Source organism: Lissotriton helveticus, chromosome 3_1, assembly GCF_964261635.1.
Source record: "Lissotriton helveticus chromosome 3_1, aLisHel1.1, whole genome shotgun sequence".
Classification (NCBI taxonomy): domain Eukaryota; kingdom Metazoa; phylum Chordata; class Amphibia; order Caudata; family Salamandridae; genus Lissotriton; species Lissotriton helveticus.
This window is the reverse complement of record NC_136061.1, coordinates 1,787,442,330-1,787,459,184: the sequence shown is the minus strand read 5'-3', so window position 1 is coordinate 1,787,459,184 and position 16,855 is coordinate 1,787,442,330. Positions and strand designations below refer to the sequence as shown.

Genomic DNA, 16,855 nt, shown 5'->3' with positions numbered 1-16,855 from the left:
CCCTGGTGGACTTCAGAAAGAAACTCAAGACCTGGCTGTTCGACAAGACATGGCACTTTCAGCGCCTAGATACGCCTAGTGGTGATAGTGCTGTGCTATGCAAATGCTGATTGATTGATGGTGGCCACAAGTTTTGAGTCCCTGCCCTGTGGCAACCTTCAGTGCCCCTATAAATGAATGCCAGAAGTGCCATTGGCAGCAAAACACAAATTGCCACTCAGCACATCGGTTAGATAACACTACAACAGAACGCGCCCACATGAAATGTTTCTCCGGCACTCCCAGGTAAGAGTACATGAAAGAGTACTACCCGAGTATTGTTTCACATACTCCAAAATTCCTTTGTGAATAGGCCCCTATATGTGAAGAATCACAGATGCTATGAACATGGATGAAGACCAAGATATTCAGTCATTATAATTTATAAGCTATATGACTATTTTACCTCCATTGAAGGAGCACATAATTAATTAAATGTCTATATGTATTATGACTTAATTGTACAATCAGTCACTGTATTTTTGCGAACTGTTGCCGCAATCTTCACTTTATTTCTTGTTGTCTGCATTTTGCCTCTCTTAAACAGATATGTGGTGAATGTCAAGATGTGCACGACTGTCTGCTGTCTTCAAGAGAGAAGACTTGTCGTTGGTTGTAGAATCTCGCGCCCCGGAGAGCTATGAATATTAACCATACCATGTTTGTGTTGCAGGCCTGAACCCCATACCAAGCCGGTGAAAAAGATGAAGGCGCTCCTGGGCATAGTACTGCTGCTCGAATGCTTCAATGGGGCACACCTTCAGATGAGTGAGTAGCTGTCGGCCCTCAGTTTATCCTCAAGGTGCCCATTACTCTCAGAAAACCCTCAGCATGCAAGTAGTGCGTATTCAGCCCTCAGTGTGCCTTCAAGCCTCACTGTGCATGCAGTACGGCATGATGCCCTAAGACATGGGCCTGCAGATCTTAGTGGACTCTCAGCACACTGGTGTTTCTCACACTGCACCCTCTGCACACAGGATGCCCTCAGTTCAGAGATGCACTTGACCCTCAGTGAAACCTGAAGGCTCAATGTGCCTTTTGCATTCATTGGTGGATACTCTTAACAAGCACCTGTTCCACCGCACTCACTCACTGTGCTGCATGGGGAATTGTGGTTTTCTGCCCCAAGTTTCACAACAGCACTCTATAGCAGAGATTCCATCATACGCTTCTGCTCCTGATTGAACAGCCCAAGGTTGCTGCAGATTCCTTTGTTGAGGAATTCACCATCATCCATCGCATCTCACAGTTCACTGAGGCTGAACAAAATGAACAATTGTTCTGAAGGAAAAGGGAAACTTACGGGGTGACAGGAATTTTTTTTAGTTGTCTATCTTTAACTAAAATGATCAGGGGCTTTATCGTGATCCCATTCTGCAGCACATATATTAACTCAAAAAACCTGTTGGTGAGCGTGCTGCTAACATCAGAGCTGGAAAACTCAAGGACAACGTTAGCTTGATCAAGTTTTATACTTTATGGTAAATGTAGCAGCAACGGAGTAGTTGTGATAATGATATCTCAGGAACAGTAGGAAGTTGGATGAGACGCCAAGTTCAACACAACTGGGCCTGCATGATGAAAGGCACGCAATGATGTTGGTTGCTAGGGCTAAACTCTACTATTATTTCCGGACTCAGAAACAGGACATTCAGGAAGTTGAAACTAGCTTAGTTAACCATTCAAAGTAGTACTTTTGCCCACCACTGGGTTATGGTGGGCTTATATGCCCCTTACTGGGCAGTAGAGCTGTACATGGGCAGGCTGAGAATGAATGAATATTGAATGTATAAAGCGCCCAAGGGCGTCAAGGCGCTATTACGGAACTAGTGGGCAGAGAAGCTGGCATGCTTATACTGAGATCTGCAAAAAAAAAGCCAGGTTTTCTAAGCTTTACGGAAGAGCGAATGTGACACCTGACCCGAAAGCTCTTCCAGGAGGGAGTTCCACAACTTGGCAGCAACAGTCAAGTCAAGTCAAGTCAAGTAGAGAATTTGTATAGCGCACTACATACCCATAGGGTCTCAAGGCGCTTAGGGAGGGGAGGAGGATTACTTGTCAAATATCCATGTTTTAAGCTGCTTTCTGAATGCTAGGTGGTTCTGGGTAAGGCGAAGGTAAGTGGGGAGTGAGTTCCATGTTTTAGCTGCCAGGTATGAGAAGGATCTGCCTCCCATGGTGGTCTTGTTGATGCGAGGTACAGTGGCGAGGGCTTGGTTGGAAGAACGTAGTTGGCGGGGGGGGGTGTAAAAGGACAGTCGTGAGTTGAGGCATTCTGGTCCGATGTCGTAGAGTGATTTGTGTGCGTGGGTTAGCAGTCGGAAAGTGATCCTCTTATTGACGGGTAACCAGTGGAGGTCTTTCAGGTGACCAGAGATGTGTTCGTTACGCGGGATGTCTAATATGATCCTGGCTGAGGCGTTTTGGATTCGTTGGAGTTTCTTCTGGAGTTTAGCGGTAGTACCTGCGTAGAGGGTGTTTCCGTAGTCCAGTCGGCTCGTGACCAGAGCATGGGTGACTGTTTTTCTGGTTTCGGTGGGGATCCAGCGAAATGTTTTTTTGAGCATGCGAAGAATGTTGAAGCAGGATGAGGATACAGCGCTGACTTGTCTGTTCATTGAGAGTGAAGAATCCAGGATAACGCCTAGGTTCCGTGCGTGGTCTGTCGGGATGGGTGCTTTTCCAAGGGCTTCCGGCCACCAAGAGTCGTCCCATGCAGAGGGGGATGTACCTAAGATGAGGACTTCTGTTTTATCTGAGTTAAGTTTCAGACGGCTGTGTTTCATCCATTCGGCAACTTCTTTCATTCCTTCGTGTAGGTTAGTTTTGGCGGTGCTGGGGTCGTTGGTGAGAGAAAGGATCAGTTGAGTATCATCCGCGTAGGAGATGATGTTGAGGTTGTGTTGGCGAGCGATGGCCGCAAGGGGGCTCATGTATACGTTGAAGAGGGTGGGACTGAGTGAGGATCCTTGTGGTACGCCACAGATGACTTCAGTGGCCTCGGACTTGAAAGGTGGAAGGCGGACTCTCTGGGTTCTTCCGGTGAGGAACGAGGTGATCCATTCAAGTGCTTTTCCTTGTATTCCGATGTTTCTGAGGCGTTGTAAAAGGGTGCTGTGGCAGACTGTGTCGAAGGCTGCAGAGAGGTCGAGGAGGATGAGGGCGACTGTGTCTCCATTGTCCAGTAGAGTTCGAATATCGTCTGTTGCTGCGATGAGGGCGGTCTCGGTGCTGTGTTTTGCTCGGAAGCCAGATTGTGAGGAGTCGAGGGATTTGTTGGCTTCGAGGAAAGCGGCGAGCTGGTTGTTGACAGCTTTTTCGATGACTTTGGCCGGGAAAGGAAGGAGCGATATGGGGCGGTAATTTTTGAGTTCGGTGGGGTCCGCTGTGGGTTTTTTCAGAAGGGCGGTAAGTTCAGCGTGTTTCCAGCTTTCCGGGAAGGTGGCGGAGTTGAAGGAGCAGTTGATGACGTCTCGGAGGTGCGGTGCTATGATGGAGTCTGCTTTGTTGAAGATGTGGTGAGGGCATGGGTCTGTGGGGGATCCTGAGTGGATGGAGTTCATCAGGCGGATGGTGTCCTCAGTGGAGATTGGGTTCCAGTCGTTAAGGGTGTTCGAGGGGGGAGAGTGTTCGGCATATGGTTGGGTGGGCTGTTCTCCGGGTTGGTTGTCGAAGCTGTTGTGGATGTCTGCGATTTTGTTGTGGAAGAATAGAGCCAGGGAGTCGCAGAGGGCTTGAGAGGGGGTGATGTCGTTGGAGTTGGCCGAGGGGTTGGTGAATTCCTTGACGATGTTGAAAAGTTCCTTGCTGTTGTGGGCGTTGTTGTCTAGTCGATCCTTGAGTGCTGTTTTCTTAGCATTCCGGATCAGTTGGTGGTGTATGCGGGTGGCGTTTTTGAAGGCGTCCTTGGTGCTGGAGGTTGGGTCTTTTTTCCAGGCCTTCTCAAGGGAGCGGCAGAGTTTCTTGGATTTCTTAAGATCATCGTTGAACCATGAGGCTTTCTTGCTGCCAGGTTTGTTTTGACGTTTTTTCAGTGGTGCTAGGATGTCGGCGGTGTTGGATAACCATAGGGTGAAGTTGGCGGCGGCTTGGTCTGGGTTAGAAGAGTGGGCTGGTGTGTTTAAAAGGAGCGATGAGGAGATCTGGTCGATGGTGATTTTGTTCCAGTTTCTTTGCAGAGTTGGTTGGAGGTGGTTGGTGGGTTTCGGCTTGTTGTAGGTGAAGTGAACGCAGCTGTGATCAGTCCAGAGGAGATCCGTAATGTGGCTGAAGGAGACATGATTGCTGGAGGTGAAGATGGGGTCGAGTGTGTGACCTGCGATGTGGGTGGGGGAAGTGACCAGTTGTTTAAGTCCGAGGTTGGCGAGGTTGTCCAAAAGGGTGGTGGTGTTGCGGTCGTTGTTCTTTTCAAGGTGAAAGTTGAGGTCTCCCAGAAGGATGTAATCTTTGGAGGGGAGCGCGTGTGGAGTGATGAAGTCCGTGATGTATTCACTGAATTTTGCGCGAGGTCCTGGTGGTCTATAGAGGAGGGTGCCTCTGAGTGTGGTCTTGGGGTCGATGTGGATCTGGAAGTGAAGGTGTTCAGAGTTGGCGAGGTTGACGTCAGAGCTGGTTGAGATGTGGATTGATTTTTTATGGACGATAGCGATTCCTCCTCCTGTGTGGCCGGTACGGTCCTTGCGTGTGATCTTATAATCTTCAGGGATGGCAATGGTGATGTCTGGGGCGGAGGAAGCGTTCATCCATGTTTCTGTTAGGAAGGCGACGTCTGGAGAGATGGTGTCTAGTAGATTCCATAGGTCAATGGCGTGTCTGTGGACCGATCGGGTGTTGAGAAGGATGCATTGTAGGTGGTTGGGGTCGGGAGTCTGTGGTGTGGTCGTAGCGGAGATGTTGTCGGTGCCGATGAATTTGCAGGAGTAGCAAGAGAAAGGTCCATGGGTGTGTCCAGGAGCGGCTTGGACGCAGTTGGGGGCGCGACCGGGGTTAAGGGCTAGGAGGGTGGTGGCATCGTAAGTAATGCGGGAGGGCTGGGCAGAGCGAGGGGCAGGGGGTCTGGCGCTGGGCGCGGTCCAGGCGCGGACGGGCGTAGACGGGCTTACCTTTGGCGCACCTTCGGTGTGTACGTAGCGCGTGGACGCTGCGCGTGGGACCATCTGACATTAATGGACAGTGGAGGGGGCGGAGCGTGGGAGGGGCAGCAGGGAGGCGGTAGTGTGGCTGAGGGGCGGGTCAGGGGAGAACAACAACAACAAAATGGAGGGTCCGAGGGAAGGCAGGCAGGGGAATCACTAACAACAAAAATGCAGCGAGTTAGCAGTAAGCGCAATTCGAGCACAAGCGCTGGTGAAATAAACACAATAAACACAATTACTGATGATAAGACAAGCCAATAGTCAAGCCAATAGCCTGAGCGAGGTCGCGCTGCGAGAGGCAGGTAATTAATAAAAGCGCTATGCGAGTGAGGCGCTACAATATTAGGCAGCGGCAGTTTAGTGATCAGCGCTCAGAAAACGATACCATGGAAGCACAGGAGGAGCGTGGTGGAGCGACCGTCCGGAAGCAGGTCCAGGTGGTCACAGTTAGGCTGGGAGAGAGGAAGGCTCGATGACCGTGGGTGGGAGGGGCAGCAGGGAGGCGGTAGTGTGGCTGAGGGGCGGGTCAGGGGAGAACAACAACAACAAAATGGAGGGTCCGAGGGAAAGCAGGCAGGGGTATCACTAACAACAAAAATGCAGCGAGTTAGCAGTAAGCGCAATTCGAGCACAAGCGCTGGTGAAATAAACACAATAAACACAATTACTGATGATAAGACAAGCCAATAGTCAAGCCAATAGCCTGAGCGAGGTCGCGCTGCGAGAGGCAGGTAATTAATAAAAGCGCTATGCGAGTGAGGCGCTACAATATTAGGCAGCGGCAGTTTAGTGATCAGCGCTCAGAAAACGATACCAGGGAAGCACAGGAGGAGCGTGGTGGAGCGACCGTCCGGAAGCAGGTCCAGGTGGTCAAGAAGTCAAGAAGGCTCTTCCTCCCCATCTAACCTTGTTAAACCTTGGTACTATTAACAGATTCTTATCTACAGACCGGAGCTGTCTATGATAATGCAGGAGAATGCAGTGCAATCCCACCTAAGAACACAATTGTTTAGTGTCTCCATCATCATCATACTGCCATGATGCTGTGGTCCTTTATTTTCACCCTACTAGGCTGATCTGCTCGTCCTCATGGCTTCATGGAACATGTGCTGCTCGAGGGGGCCTGCCATGCTCAGTCTGCTTGGCTTTGGTCCTGCCTCTCTCAAGCAAAAGAACTCATCTCTGCATTCTAACGCCTCCTCTCAGGAGCAGGCATTCATGTCTGCGTTGTCCTTCAGTCCTTGATTTATTCCCATCTTTAACACCTTGGCTGCTATTGCTATTTTTCCCCTGTGCTGGGCCATAATAGAAATGGGTGTAGTCATGACGAGCTCAGCTCGCTATGAGCACACGAGCACCGTATATCATGACGAGCTGAGCTCGTCATGAGCAGACCAACAATGAAAAAGTCCTCTAGCTTGGCTCTTGTTGTCGCAGCTGATGCGGCAACACACATCGATATGTCTCCTTGGGAGGGGGGCGTGGAGGGCAGTACTTATTTGATCCCAGAAGTGCTGCTGGAAAGTCTGAGCCTATTTCATTGAAGTGCTTAGGTAAAAATCCAATCCCCAAGCCAAAGTAAGCAGAAAGTCTTTATAAATTTAACTAGGCCTTCGAAAATGTCTACAGGAAAGGGAAACCCTTCATTTTGCTTGGATGGCTGATTTTCAGACATCCTAACTGCAGTAAAACTGTTGCCAGTAAGAACAAAAATCCTCTACACACAGCAGGGAAACAGATATCTCCAGGGTTAAAGGACAGAGAAACTGGACTGCAGGAGACCTGCCTTAACAATAATGCAAAGGACCTCCATCTTGTTCTGCTTTGGCCATTATCTCAAGGAATGCACCATGCATTGGACGTCAGCCCATATCACATGCAATGCATGCACACAGACCACAGTCACGGGGATGTAGAGGGGCTCAGATACAGGAGGCTGATTCGAACAGATTTTCCCAAGAACTTCAACACTTTTCTCAGGGATTCAAGTTACCAAGCAGAGGTTTTTTGCATAGCAAATCAGCCCCCACCAGCCTCCAGTGCCCAACAGCCTTGTGAGGGACACTAGATATCTCGACTGTGGGTGAGATATGGGTTGGGTGCACCTCCAGGCCAGCTGAGCTTAGTGGCCAGCAGAGGGAGCTCAGAAATACCCTGAGGGACGTCATTGGTCTTAAAGGACCCCGGAGAAAAGTACTCAGGGCAAGGAAGAAAAAAGGGCGCTGGGCAGGGTGGCTCAAGTGTCTCTACATTGGTGCTTAAATTTGGTGATGGAAAGCTCTGTATACTGCCTGCCAGGAGTAGTTCTGGTATTTCTTAGGTGAGTGTTCCTTTGAGGGTTACCATATTCGTATTGAACGTACGTGTAGTGCCTATCAGTACTGTATTTGCTCTGCCTGTCTGCAGTCTGAAGGTGCTACCGTTCAGGAATCTCCTAGGCCCACTGTCTATAATCTCCAAACACTGTCAGTAAATTATGCTGTCAGGAGTCTGCACGCTTCCTGGCGAGACCCATCCTCTGGTGACTGCCAAGGGTTTTCATGTCTTTCCTGTCAAGAAGCTCCATGTGTTTCCTGTATCTGTGTTAATGTATTTAGAAATTCCTTATGTTCCTGTCAGTTGCGTCCATGTTGTTTCCTACCTGGATCCTCCATGTCGTCAGTGGACTCTATGTGCTTGCTGTCTGGCGCCTCTACGCACGTCCTGTCAGTAATATTCACGTACTTTCTACCTAGAGCCTAGCCTCCATGTTCTTCCAGTTGTGCTCTTCATTTGCTCTGTCTATATCTTACAAGTCCATTCTGTTGGGTATTTTCTTACGGTTTCTTTTAGGTGTCTTCGTGTGGTGCCTGTCAGGAGATTCCATGTTTTTTGCCAGATATTTTCATGTTCTGTCTGCCAGAAGTCTTTAACTGCTTCCTGTCAGGGTCTTCAGTGTGCTCAATGCCAGAGCGCTCCTTGCCTTGCTGTCTATAGCCTTTGTGTGCTTCTTGGCGGAAGTTTGTCTTACTGCTTCCGGTTTCCAGTCAAAATGGAAGGTGCAGATGAAATTCGTCAAGGACCTTGCTTGCTCTTTGTTGGAAGACCTCTTATATCTCCTGGAGTGTGTCCCTTCTCTTGTTTTTAAGTTGGTCTGGTGGGAGGGGAGTAAAGAGTCAAATATCCGTCACAAGTAACATCTGTCCTCTCTCCTTTCTACAGTGGCCCAGAGCGCAGCCTTCTGCAACCTAGTCGATGGAAACTTCATACCGAGGACTAGGTATGGAGTTTGTAGCTGCAAAACTGGCTCCGTAGGTGATGGTTTCACCTGCACCAAGATAGCTTTGTGTAAACTGGACACCTGCTGCATGCCTGGCTACAAATGGAATACTGCTGTCTCCCCCAAGGCCTGCACCACTATTAACCAGTGCCCATCGACCGATCCACTCGTGAACATGTGCACCCCACCCACCACCTGCAACGAAATCAATGGTCTGTACACCTGCATCAATAACAAGATGGCGGCATGTGTCGATGGGGTCCCCTGTAGTGATCCTCAGCAGGATTGCCTCCGGGCAACCCCGACTGGGGCCTTACAGTGTGCCGACCCGTGCGACTATTATGGCACAGTGGATGGCACAGCCAGGCTGAGCAGCACTGACTCCAAGGGAAGATTCCCCACCGATCGCTACATGTATGGCTGGAACCGGTACATGGGGAGCAAAGGGGTGATGATGAAGGAGGGCTGCCTAAGCTCAGGCCTTAAATGTGGCTCTGGTGAGCCCTTCACCCTAAAGGAAGCTCACCCCACGGTGGCAGAAGGGATCAAGTCAGTACGTCTTCAAACGAACACGGCTACTGGATGTTTGCTGAGCGGCTCCATCTGGATCAAGGCCTGTCCGAGGGGTTACTATGTATACAAGTTCACTGGCTCCCCCACATTTGAGGTCTTCTGCACAGGTAGGAGCTATGAGCCCAAAGCTCACCGCTATTTAATGTTTTCCTCTTTTACACAGGGGTGGTGGAGAGTCCAGATTACCAGGGACTGCTCAGAGAAGAGAGCTAAAGCATAAGGTAGATAGGGTACAGGAAAGAAAAGACCTTAGCCGTGGCAAGTGAGGAGCTTGCAGGCATAGGTTTGCAGAGGGTGTTGGGTATGTTGAAAGAGTGGATGTCCAGAGGACATGCAAGGAGTGGGGACTTAGTTTATCAAGTGGTGCTATGGGAGGGTTGGAGCCTGGAGGCCTAGACTACAAGGCGACAAAGGGGAAGGTGCAGTTCTGGGTTACCAGGGGTGATAAGGAGAGGGGGTGGAGATTTAAGTTACTAGTGATGCCAAGTGATAGGTTGGAATTTATAATTATAGCAGGAGGGTCAAGGGAAGTAAGAATTCTAGGTTAGCAAAGGGGCAGGAGAGCGCGAGGGGAAGTTGTTACCAACAATGTGATCTGAAGGTTAAAATAGGCCACAGCTCACCAACGTACGTGTGCAGTACACACCAGGGAGGACCCGATTGAGAATTTCAAGGTAATGACAGAGTGCAAACTCTGCACATGGTCATTCCTGGTACCATGCGGAAACACCCTGCCATTACTATGCAATTAAGAGTTAGTCCTCCCAGTATTTGGGGTAACTGTGGGGGCAGATGATTCTGGATGGTATTCCCAATTATGAGGGGTTTAACGCCCATATTTGTCACCTGCTTAAAGCGGAGGGTAAATAGGAGCAGGGACTTTTCTGCAAGACATGGGTGGGGGAAGAGGGGTTGGGAGGGAGAGGAGGGAACTAGGAAACTATCATGACAAGGGGAGCAATGCATGCACCATCTGTGCAGATGGAAGAAGTCAGGCGAGATACTGGGAGCAGAGTCCTGGCTGCTGTTGCAGCCAAAGCCTCAATCATTTTTACTGGCTGAATTTTCTGGCCTGTAAAATCGAGGCTTTTGTTTCTCCACCTGAGAAGTTGGGTGTGTGAACTCCGATACTGTCATGATCAGTTAAGGTGGAGTTCCATACAGGAAATTTGCTCCATCCAACCCATAATCAGGGCCAACGTGTTTTTTAGGATCAGGAGTTCCTCTATCGGTTTAAACACGGGTGCTTTCTGACTGTTATTCTTTATATGACACAGAATGTGTGTTTTCTGTGTAAGCTCCCCTATATACGAGAAAGAGTGCCTGCTTCTTAACAATCTCTCTTTATGACACAAAGGGGCACATTTACAAGCACCATTCCCACCGGAGTGTCACTTTTTCTGATGCTACAGAGGCGTAGCACTATTTCACATATTTACAAAGTGGCGCTAAGCCACATTACAAGCTCAATGTCACCTTGTCACCTTGTAAATATGCCCCTTTCCGCCGTAGTCTGCTGTGGCAAATGGGTGGGCAATGAGTGTTGCAGTCAGGTTACAACGCAACACCCATTGCTTTTTGATGCTGCACCTAATTTACTAGGCTGAGGCAGCACCCAGAACTAAGGCCCGGTAATACCTGGTCTTAGAATGGCGATACGAGGAGAAATATTTAATTCCTCCTAGTTTTTAGCTCTTTCCATGTGTGCTGCATTCTACAGTACACATAAAAAGAGCAAATTGTCATTATTGATTGTTTATATTGTTTATTGACAGGAAAGTGTCCCTTCCTGCACATAAAATATTACCCTGCAGCACAGGACCCTTGCAGCATGGCGCAAGGGTGCATGTGCTGGCGCTAGGCAGCTCTTTTAGCGCCAGCAGTAGGGGAAACGCAGGGGTGCGCTGTATTTTTATAAATACAGTGCATCCCTGCCTATTAAAAATGTCAGAGTGTGGCGTTGCCATGTTTGGCATGAAGCCACACTCTAAAATCTTTTAATAAATATGCCCTAAAATGTCTTCTTCCTGTCCGGTGTGTTCTGATGTGATGCATGGTGTATGCTTCCTTACTCAAGTGCACTTTGTGTGATACAGGCTTTCTGAATCGGTACTGTGGATATGAAGCAGATTATGTTCTTCCTGACCCATATCCTCTCTATGTGCTCAAAATGTGATACAACATGTGTGCTTTCTAGCTGAGGTCCTCTATATGTGATACAGAATATGTGTTTCTTGATTCAAGTGCTCTGTATGTGATTGGGAATTTGTACTGTATGTATCATGTGTTCCTAATGTGAAACAGATTGTAATCTCAATGACCCAAGTTCTCTGTATTTGGCCCAAAATATGTGCTTGCCACTCAGGTGCTCAATGAGTGACACAGAATTTGTGCTACCTGTCTCAGCAGCACTGTTTATGATAAAGGCAAGCTTGCTGTGCTGTCCCAGGTGCTCTTTGTGTGACACAGAACTCATGCTCCCTGTCTCAATCATGAATTTCAATTCACCAAAATGCCAGGGATAGCGGAAGTGACATCACATATTCTTTGACCATAGTGACATAATATGACGGTTGACCCTAATGTTCTGAGGAAGAAGTGTCACATGCCCTTAACTCTGAATACATCCAATTAATTAGCATTGTTTTAGGTCTGTAATAATTGCATGATTAGTATAACACATCTCAGACAATGACCATTTTAGAGACACCAATATTAGGGTGCTGACATGATCTTTGAAAGTCCTGGAATACCCTGAATTGTAGTGAGCCAAACCTCTTCTAGGTGGGATCAGGGAGGGATTCTTCGACCGATAGATTTTGTTTAAAGATTGGGGGCAAATAGAGTATTAAAAAGCATAATTTTCCTTTTTATATTCTGAAAAGGCACTCATTCCCTTTCAAGCTATGCCATGTCAATGAAACCTGAATATCTCGAGGAGTTCCCTCCATTTATCTCAAAATGTGTTATGAATGCCACTTTATGCAAAAAAAAAACACCTCTATTGTGCTAGGGACAGCATTTGGTCAGGGGGGCTGCTCCTAATGTGCCATGTATGCCACCTTATGCCAGAAAATGCCTACAATATCCCAGTGTCAGAGTTTTACAATTATTGCCATGTTTGCCACCTTCTCATATATCACAGTCCCCCCAATGCCAAGAAGTGTCTCCAATGCCAAGTATTCCTCCAATGCCAGTAGGTTCTCAGTATGTAATACACAATGGGTGTTTTCTGGTTAGAGTGCCAGATGTATGACCCATACATTTTGCGATTCGGAAATTGCGTCATTTAGTGACTCGCAATGTGCGACTCGCAAAATTTAATTTACAACGGTGCCTCAGACACTATTTGTGATTCCTAATGGGGTCGCAAATTGCCTTCCTCATTAATATTCATGAGGCAGGTGCAGTTTGCGACCCCATTGGGAATGGCTAGCATTCCCAGGGACCCATTCCCCTTTGCAAGCAACTTACCATCTTCTTCAATTAGGTGGTAAACTGCGAGTGTTTTGCAACCGCAATTGACGCTGCAAAACAACAGTAGGTTGAAGTGCGACTCGCTATTAGAAAGGGGTGCCCTTGGCACACCCCTACCTAATAGCAAATCACAAACCCTATTTTGCAAGTTGGTAATGGGTTACTGACTCATAAAATAAGGTTTGTACAGGGGGCAGATCTATTTTGTGGTCACACACGGGCTGGTTTCCCTTAAAAAAAAAAAACAGGCTGCATTAAAAAAACTGCTTAATTGAAAAAGCAGTCACAGACATGGTGATCTGTTGACACCCAGCAGGCCACCATCCCTGTGAGTGCTAGCCATTCCCAATGGGGTCGCTAATTGCACTTGACTCATTAATATTGATGAGGCAAGCTACTTGCGACCCCATTAGGAATCACAAACAGTGTGTGAGACACAGTTGTACACTAAATTTTGCGTGTGGCAAATTGCGAGTCGCAAAGCGACGCAATTTGCCAGTTGAAAAATACAAGCTTTGTACATCTGACCCTTAGTATTATCAATAACAAGACAAGGATTAGAACAAAAGCAGCTAAAAAGCAAGCACATATACGTTTATGCCTTAGTGAAGATTGGTTTGGATTTTCTATCTCAAATCTAGAGATACTATTTTTTTATTTATATAATGCTTTGTATCCTGAAGTTTATGAAGGAAGTCTTTTATCAGCTCCTCGTCACGTTCCTTTTATTCCTTCAGTGTCTTCTGGCCTTTATTTCTCCAGCACTTTTCACAACAGTTCCTTCAAAGTGGCTTTTGTGAGTTGCAATCCTTGAAGCAAAAAGTGTAATTTTTTTTTACCCATTCATTTGCACCTGCTAAATATGTCCGCTCTCGACCTGCATATCTTTAGTGTGGTATTCTTACTCTCTTTGTTTGCGCACTACATATTCTTTCCATCTCTATCACTTTGCTCAGACTGACTAGAAACTTCAAATACAGTTGAAGGTATTTTCCCTGCGGTCAATATGTTTCTCAGTCTTTCATATTTTCTGGGCCAACAGTCTTCTCTTAGCACTTGTTTTTCTGGTACACTTTTCACATCATCTGAGTCAATACTTCGCTTAGTTAGATTACCCTCAATTTGACCCTCATTACCAACTGGGATCAACTCTCCTTGACTCTCATCTGAATAGTGTTTCGAGACCCAGTAGCTGGCCCCCCCTCTACTCTCTGATTGGTCTGAATGGGACGTCTCTCTGCCACCACCAGTTCATCCACCACAGACCCTACACTTTCAAGGGGACAAGGGACTCGACAAGTGTGGGCTGCATAAACCCAAATAGGCAGATAACCACTTTTCACAGCAAATGTGGTTACAAGTATCACTTGGTAAGGCCTACACCAACGAGGTTCCAAGCAGGATCTTTGCATGTGCTTCTTCCACAGTACCCATTCACTGGGGCACAGGTCATGGCACTGCTCCTGTTGAACTGTAGTTGCGACTTCTACAACCTGGTGAGAACCAGAATGCCCCACATCAGCCAATCCTTTACAATAATCATGCATAAAGACGCTCGCACCTCGGCGGAGTGGGGGGAGCTAACCTGGTGTGCAGGGGGACTCGCTGGTTGCCGATTCCACCGCCAAGAGTCACGCAGACCTGACACGGCGCACTGTAGCGCTGAATTTCTTCTCCTGACACCGCCGCCATCACCGCAGCCACCCCGGGACTACGAATCCCGGCAGCCTCAGCGGCGGCGCGGTTTTACTGACGGGCGTGGAGCGCCAGGAGGCGCATAAAGACGCTCGCACCTTGGCAGAGCGGGGGGAGCTAACCTGGTGTGCAGGGGGACTCGCTGGTTGCCGATTCCACTGCCAAGAGTCACGCAGACCGGACACGGAGCGCTGTAGTGCTGAATTTCTTCTCCTGACACCGCCGCCATCACAGCAGCTGCCCCGGGACTACGAATCCCGGCAGCCTCAGCGGCGGCACGGTTTTACTGAGGAGCGCCAGGAGGCGCATAAAGACGCTTGCACCTCGGCGGAGTGGGGGGAGCTAACCTGGTGTGCAGGGGGACTCGCTGGTTGACGATTCCACCGGCAAGAGTCACGCAGACCTGACACGGAGCGCTGTAGCGCTGAATTTCTTCTCCTGACACCGCCACCATCACCGCATCCGCCCCGGGACTACGAATCCCGGCAGCCTCAGCGGCGGCGCGGTTTTACTGACGGGCGAGGAGCGCCAGGAGGCGCATAAAGACGCTCGCACCTCGGCGAAGCGGGGGGAGCTAACCTGATGTGCAGGGGGACTCGCTGGTTGCCGATTCCACCGCCAAGAGACACGCAGACCTGACACGGAGCGCTGTAGCGCTGAATTTCTTCTCCTGACACCGCCGCCATCACCGCAGCCGCCCCGGGACTACGAATCCCGGCAGCTTCAGCGGCGGCGCGGTTTTACTGACGAGCGAGGAGCACCAGGAGGCGCATAAAGACGCTCGCACCTCCACGTCGCGGGATGCGAGCGGGACGCCGGGCTAAGCCCGGGCAAAGGGCGGGCCCTCTTAGGCCCTCAGAGGCCTGAGGAGACTGGACTGGGCCATAGACTTTGACTTTGCGGAGAAAGGATCTTATGTATCGCACTGTGAGTTTATATTTTATTCTTCGGTGCGGGTAAAGAGCGCTGATACTTTTGGGGCTGCGTGTAAAAATAAGTTTATTTGATGTCTAAAGGCAAATGTGATAAAACTGCGTCTGGCAAGGGTACCATGGATAATTACCTGATTAAGAAGGTAAACCAGATCAATAATGACAGAAGGGCTTCCCTAGGCAAGGGGAGTCCGAGAAAGATACAGGAAGAGGCGTCCCTTTTAGTGGCGGATACACTGATGCCTAATAATTCCCCTATTGAAGTAAGGAAAGTGGTGACGGCATTAGCCCAGGTACATGCTGTAATGCATGAAGATCGGCCAGATATTCCTATTGAGGTTATACAGCATGCCCCGTCACCCCCAAGATCGGTCAGAATATATAAAAAAGCACAGCCGAGATGTGGGGGAAGCTTTACAAAAAAAGAGTAGATACTGCCAATCTTAAAAAGGGTCTCTCCCTGGATTCAATGATAGGAAGACGATCCTCCCTGGGGCAAATAGGGACTGTACCACAGCCAGATTTAACAGACACTATATCAATACATACTGGGTTAGCAAATACTGGAGACACAGAGGACAATGGACAAGTGTCGGTTAATTTTGGCTCTGATGTCTCTCTGCTGAGTACACCTTCCAGTACCTGCGTGTCTTTGCTGAGTGTGTATAACAGTAACGATGATGAAGGGCTAAAAAAAAGAGGGGGTGGTCCATTAAAGAAACGACACGCTAAAATACAAAAGAGGGGTTCAACTTCAACATTGTTAGTGCTGAACGATTCATTGACTCCTCCCATGGTCCCCTTAATGACAACTGACTCTTCTATCAGCGAGGGTGGTTTGTTGGAAAAAATTGAAATCTTGGTAAAATCATTAATGAAGCCCCTCATAGAAAAGACTAGTATGATTAACACGCTCTTAGACTTGATTGATAAGAAGGTAGAAAAAAAATACTCTCTTACTCTCGGACTTGGCGAAGGGGTTGAATAATATAACCCCAAGATTAATACCTGTAAAAACGATGTTAGCAACAAAAACAGCTCCACCATGTCTCATTCCCTCTACAAAATCTAACCACGTCGGGAATAAGCCAACTTCTCTTTCCCCGAAAAAAGTACAGACACCCCCTTTGCTGAAGAAGAAGCTTGCTTCTAAAGTTCAACTTCCAATCAAAGTAACTGAGCAAAGGGGTGATAACTTGATCCTAGAAGATAAGGCAGAACCACCGCAAAATAGGGTTATTAAGGATAATGGGGCTGGGAATTCGCATAATACAAACTGGCAGTCGCATAGAATAGTTGATTTACCACCAGAAGCTGCCCCTTATGCGATTGTCATGGCGGGTGTCCCTGAGCTCCCTTTAGGTACTAGGGAAGACCATCGAGCCTTAAGAAACAAAGTCATTTTTTGGCTACGTAACAACAGACCTTTGCCTGCCCATATTAATGGGGAAATTTTAAATGTTAGGCGCTCCATTTGGGTGGGCTCAAGACCTAAAGAAAAGAAAGGGGATGTAATTATCGTAAACTTTAAAGATCATAGAGCTGTTAGGCACATCGGGGATTGGTATGATCCAAGAAGTAGCGATTCCATCTCTACACATTACCTTAGCTACTTCTACCCATATGGCCCAGTTCAACATTCTAAAAACCGGGAAGTAGAAAAGCAGTCCGCTAACAGGTTTGGATTTAACCATCATGGATTTAACCATCATGGTCATAGTCAAACTCCTTTTCCTCAACCATAT

At 48.2% G+C, this 16,855-nt stretch overlaps 1 protein-coding gene across 2 annotated transcripts in view; it reads left to right on the top strand.

Moving 5' to 3' along the window:
* Positions 1 to 715: 715 nt before the first annotated feature.
* The window catches only part of LOC144823811 (uncharacterized), a 194,712-nt gene continuing 178,572 nt past the window's right edge, over positions 716 to 16,855 (top strand). For both annotated transcript variants that reach the window (XM_078682663.1, XM_078682664.1), the window contains exons 1-2: positions 716 to 807; positions 8,376 to 9,113. In XM_078682663.1, the coding sequence (XP_078538789.1) occupies positions 744 to 807; positions 8,376 to 9,113 (802 nt within the window). In that variant the 5' untranslated portion in view covers positions 716 to 743. The remainder of the gene's footprint in view (positions 808 to 8,375; positions 9,114 to 16,855) is intronic.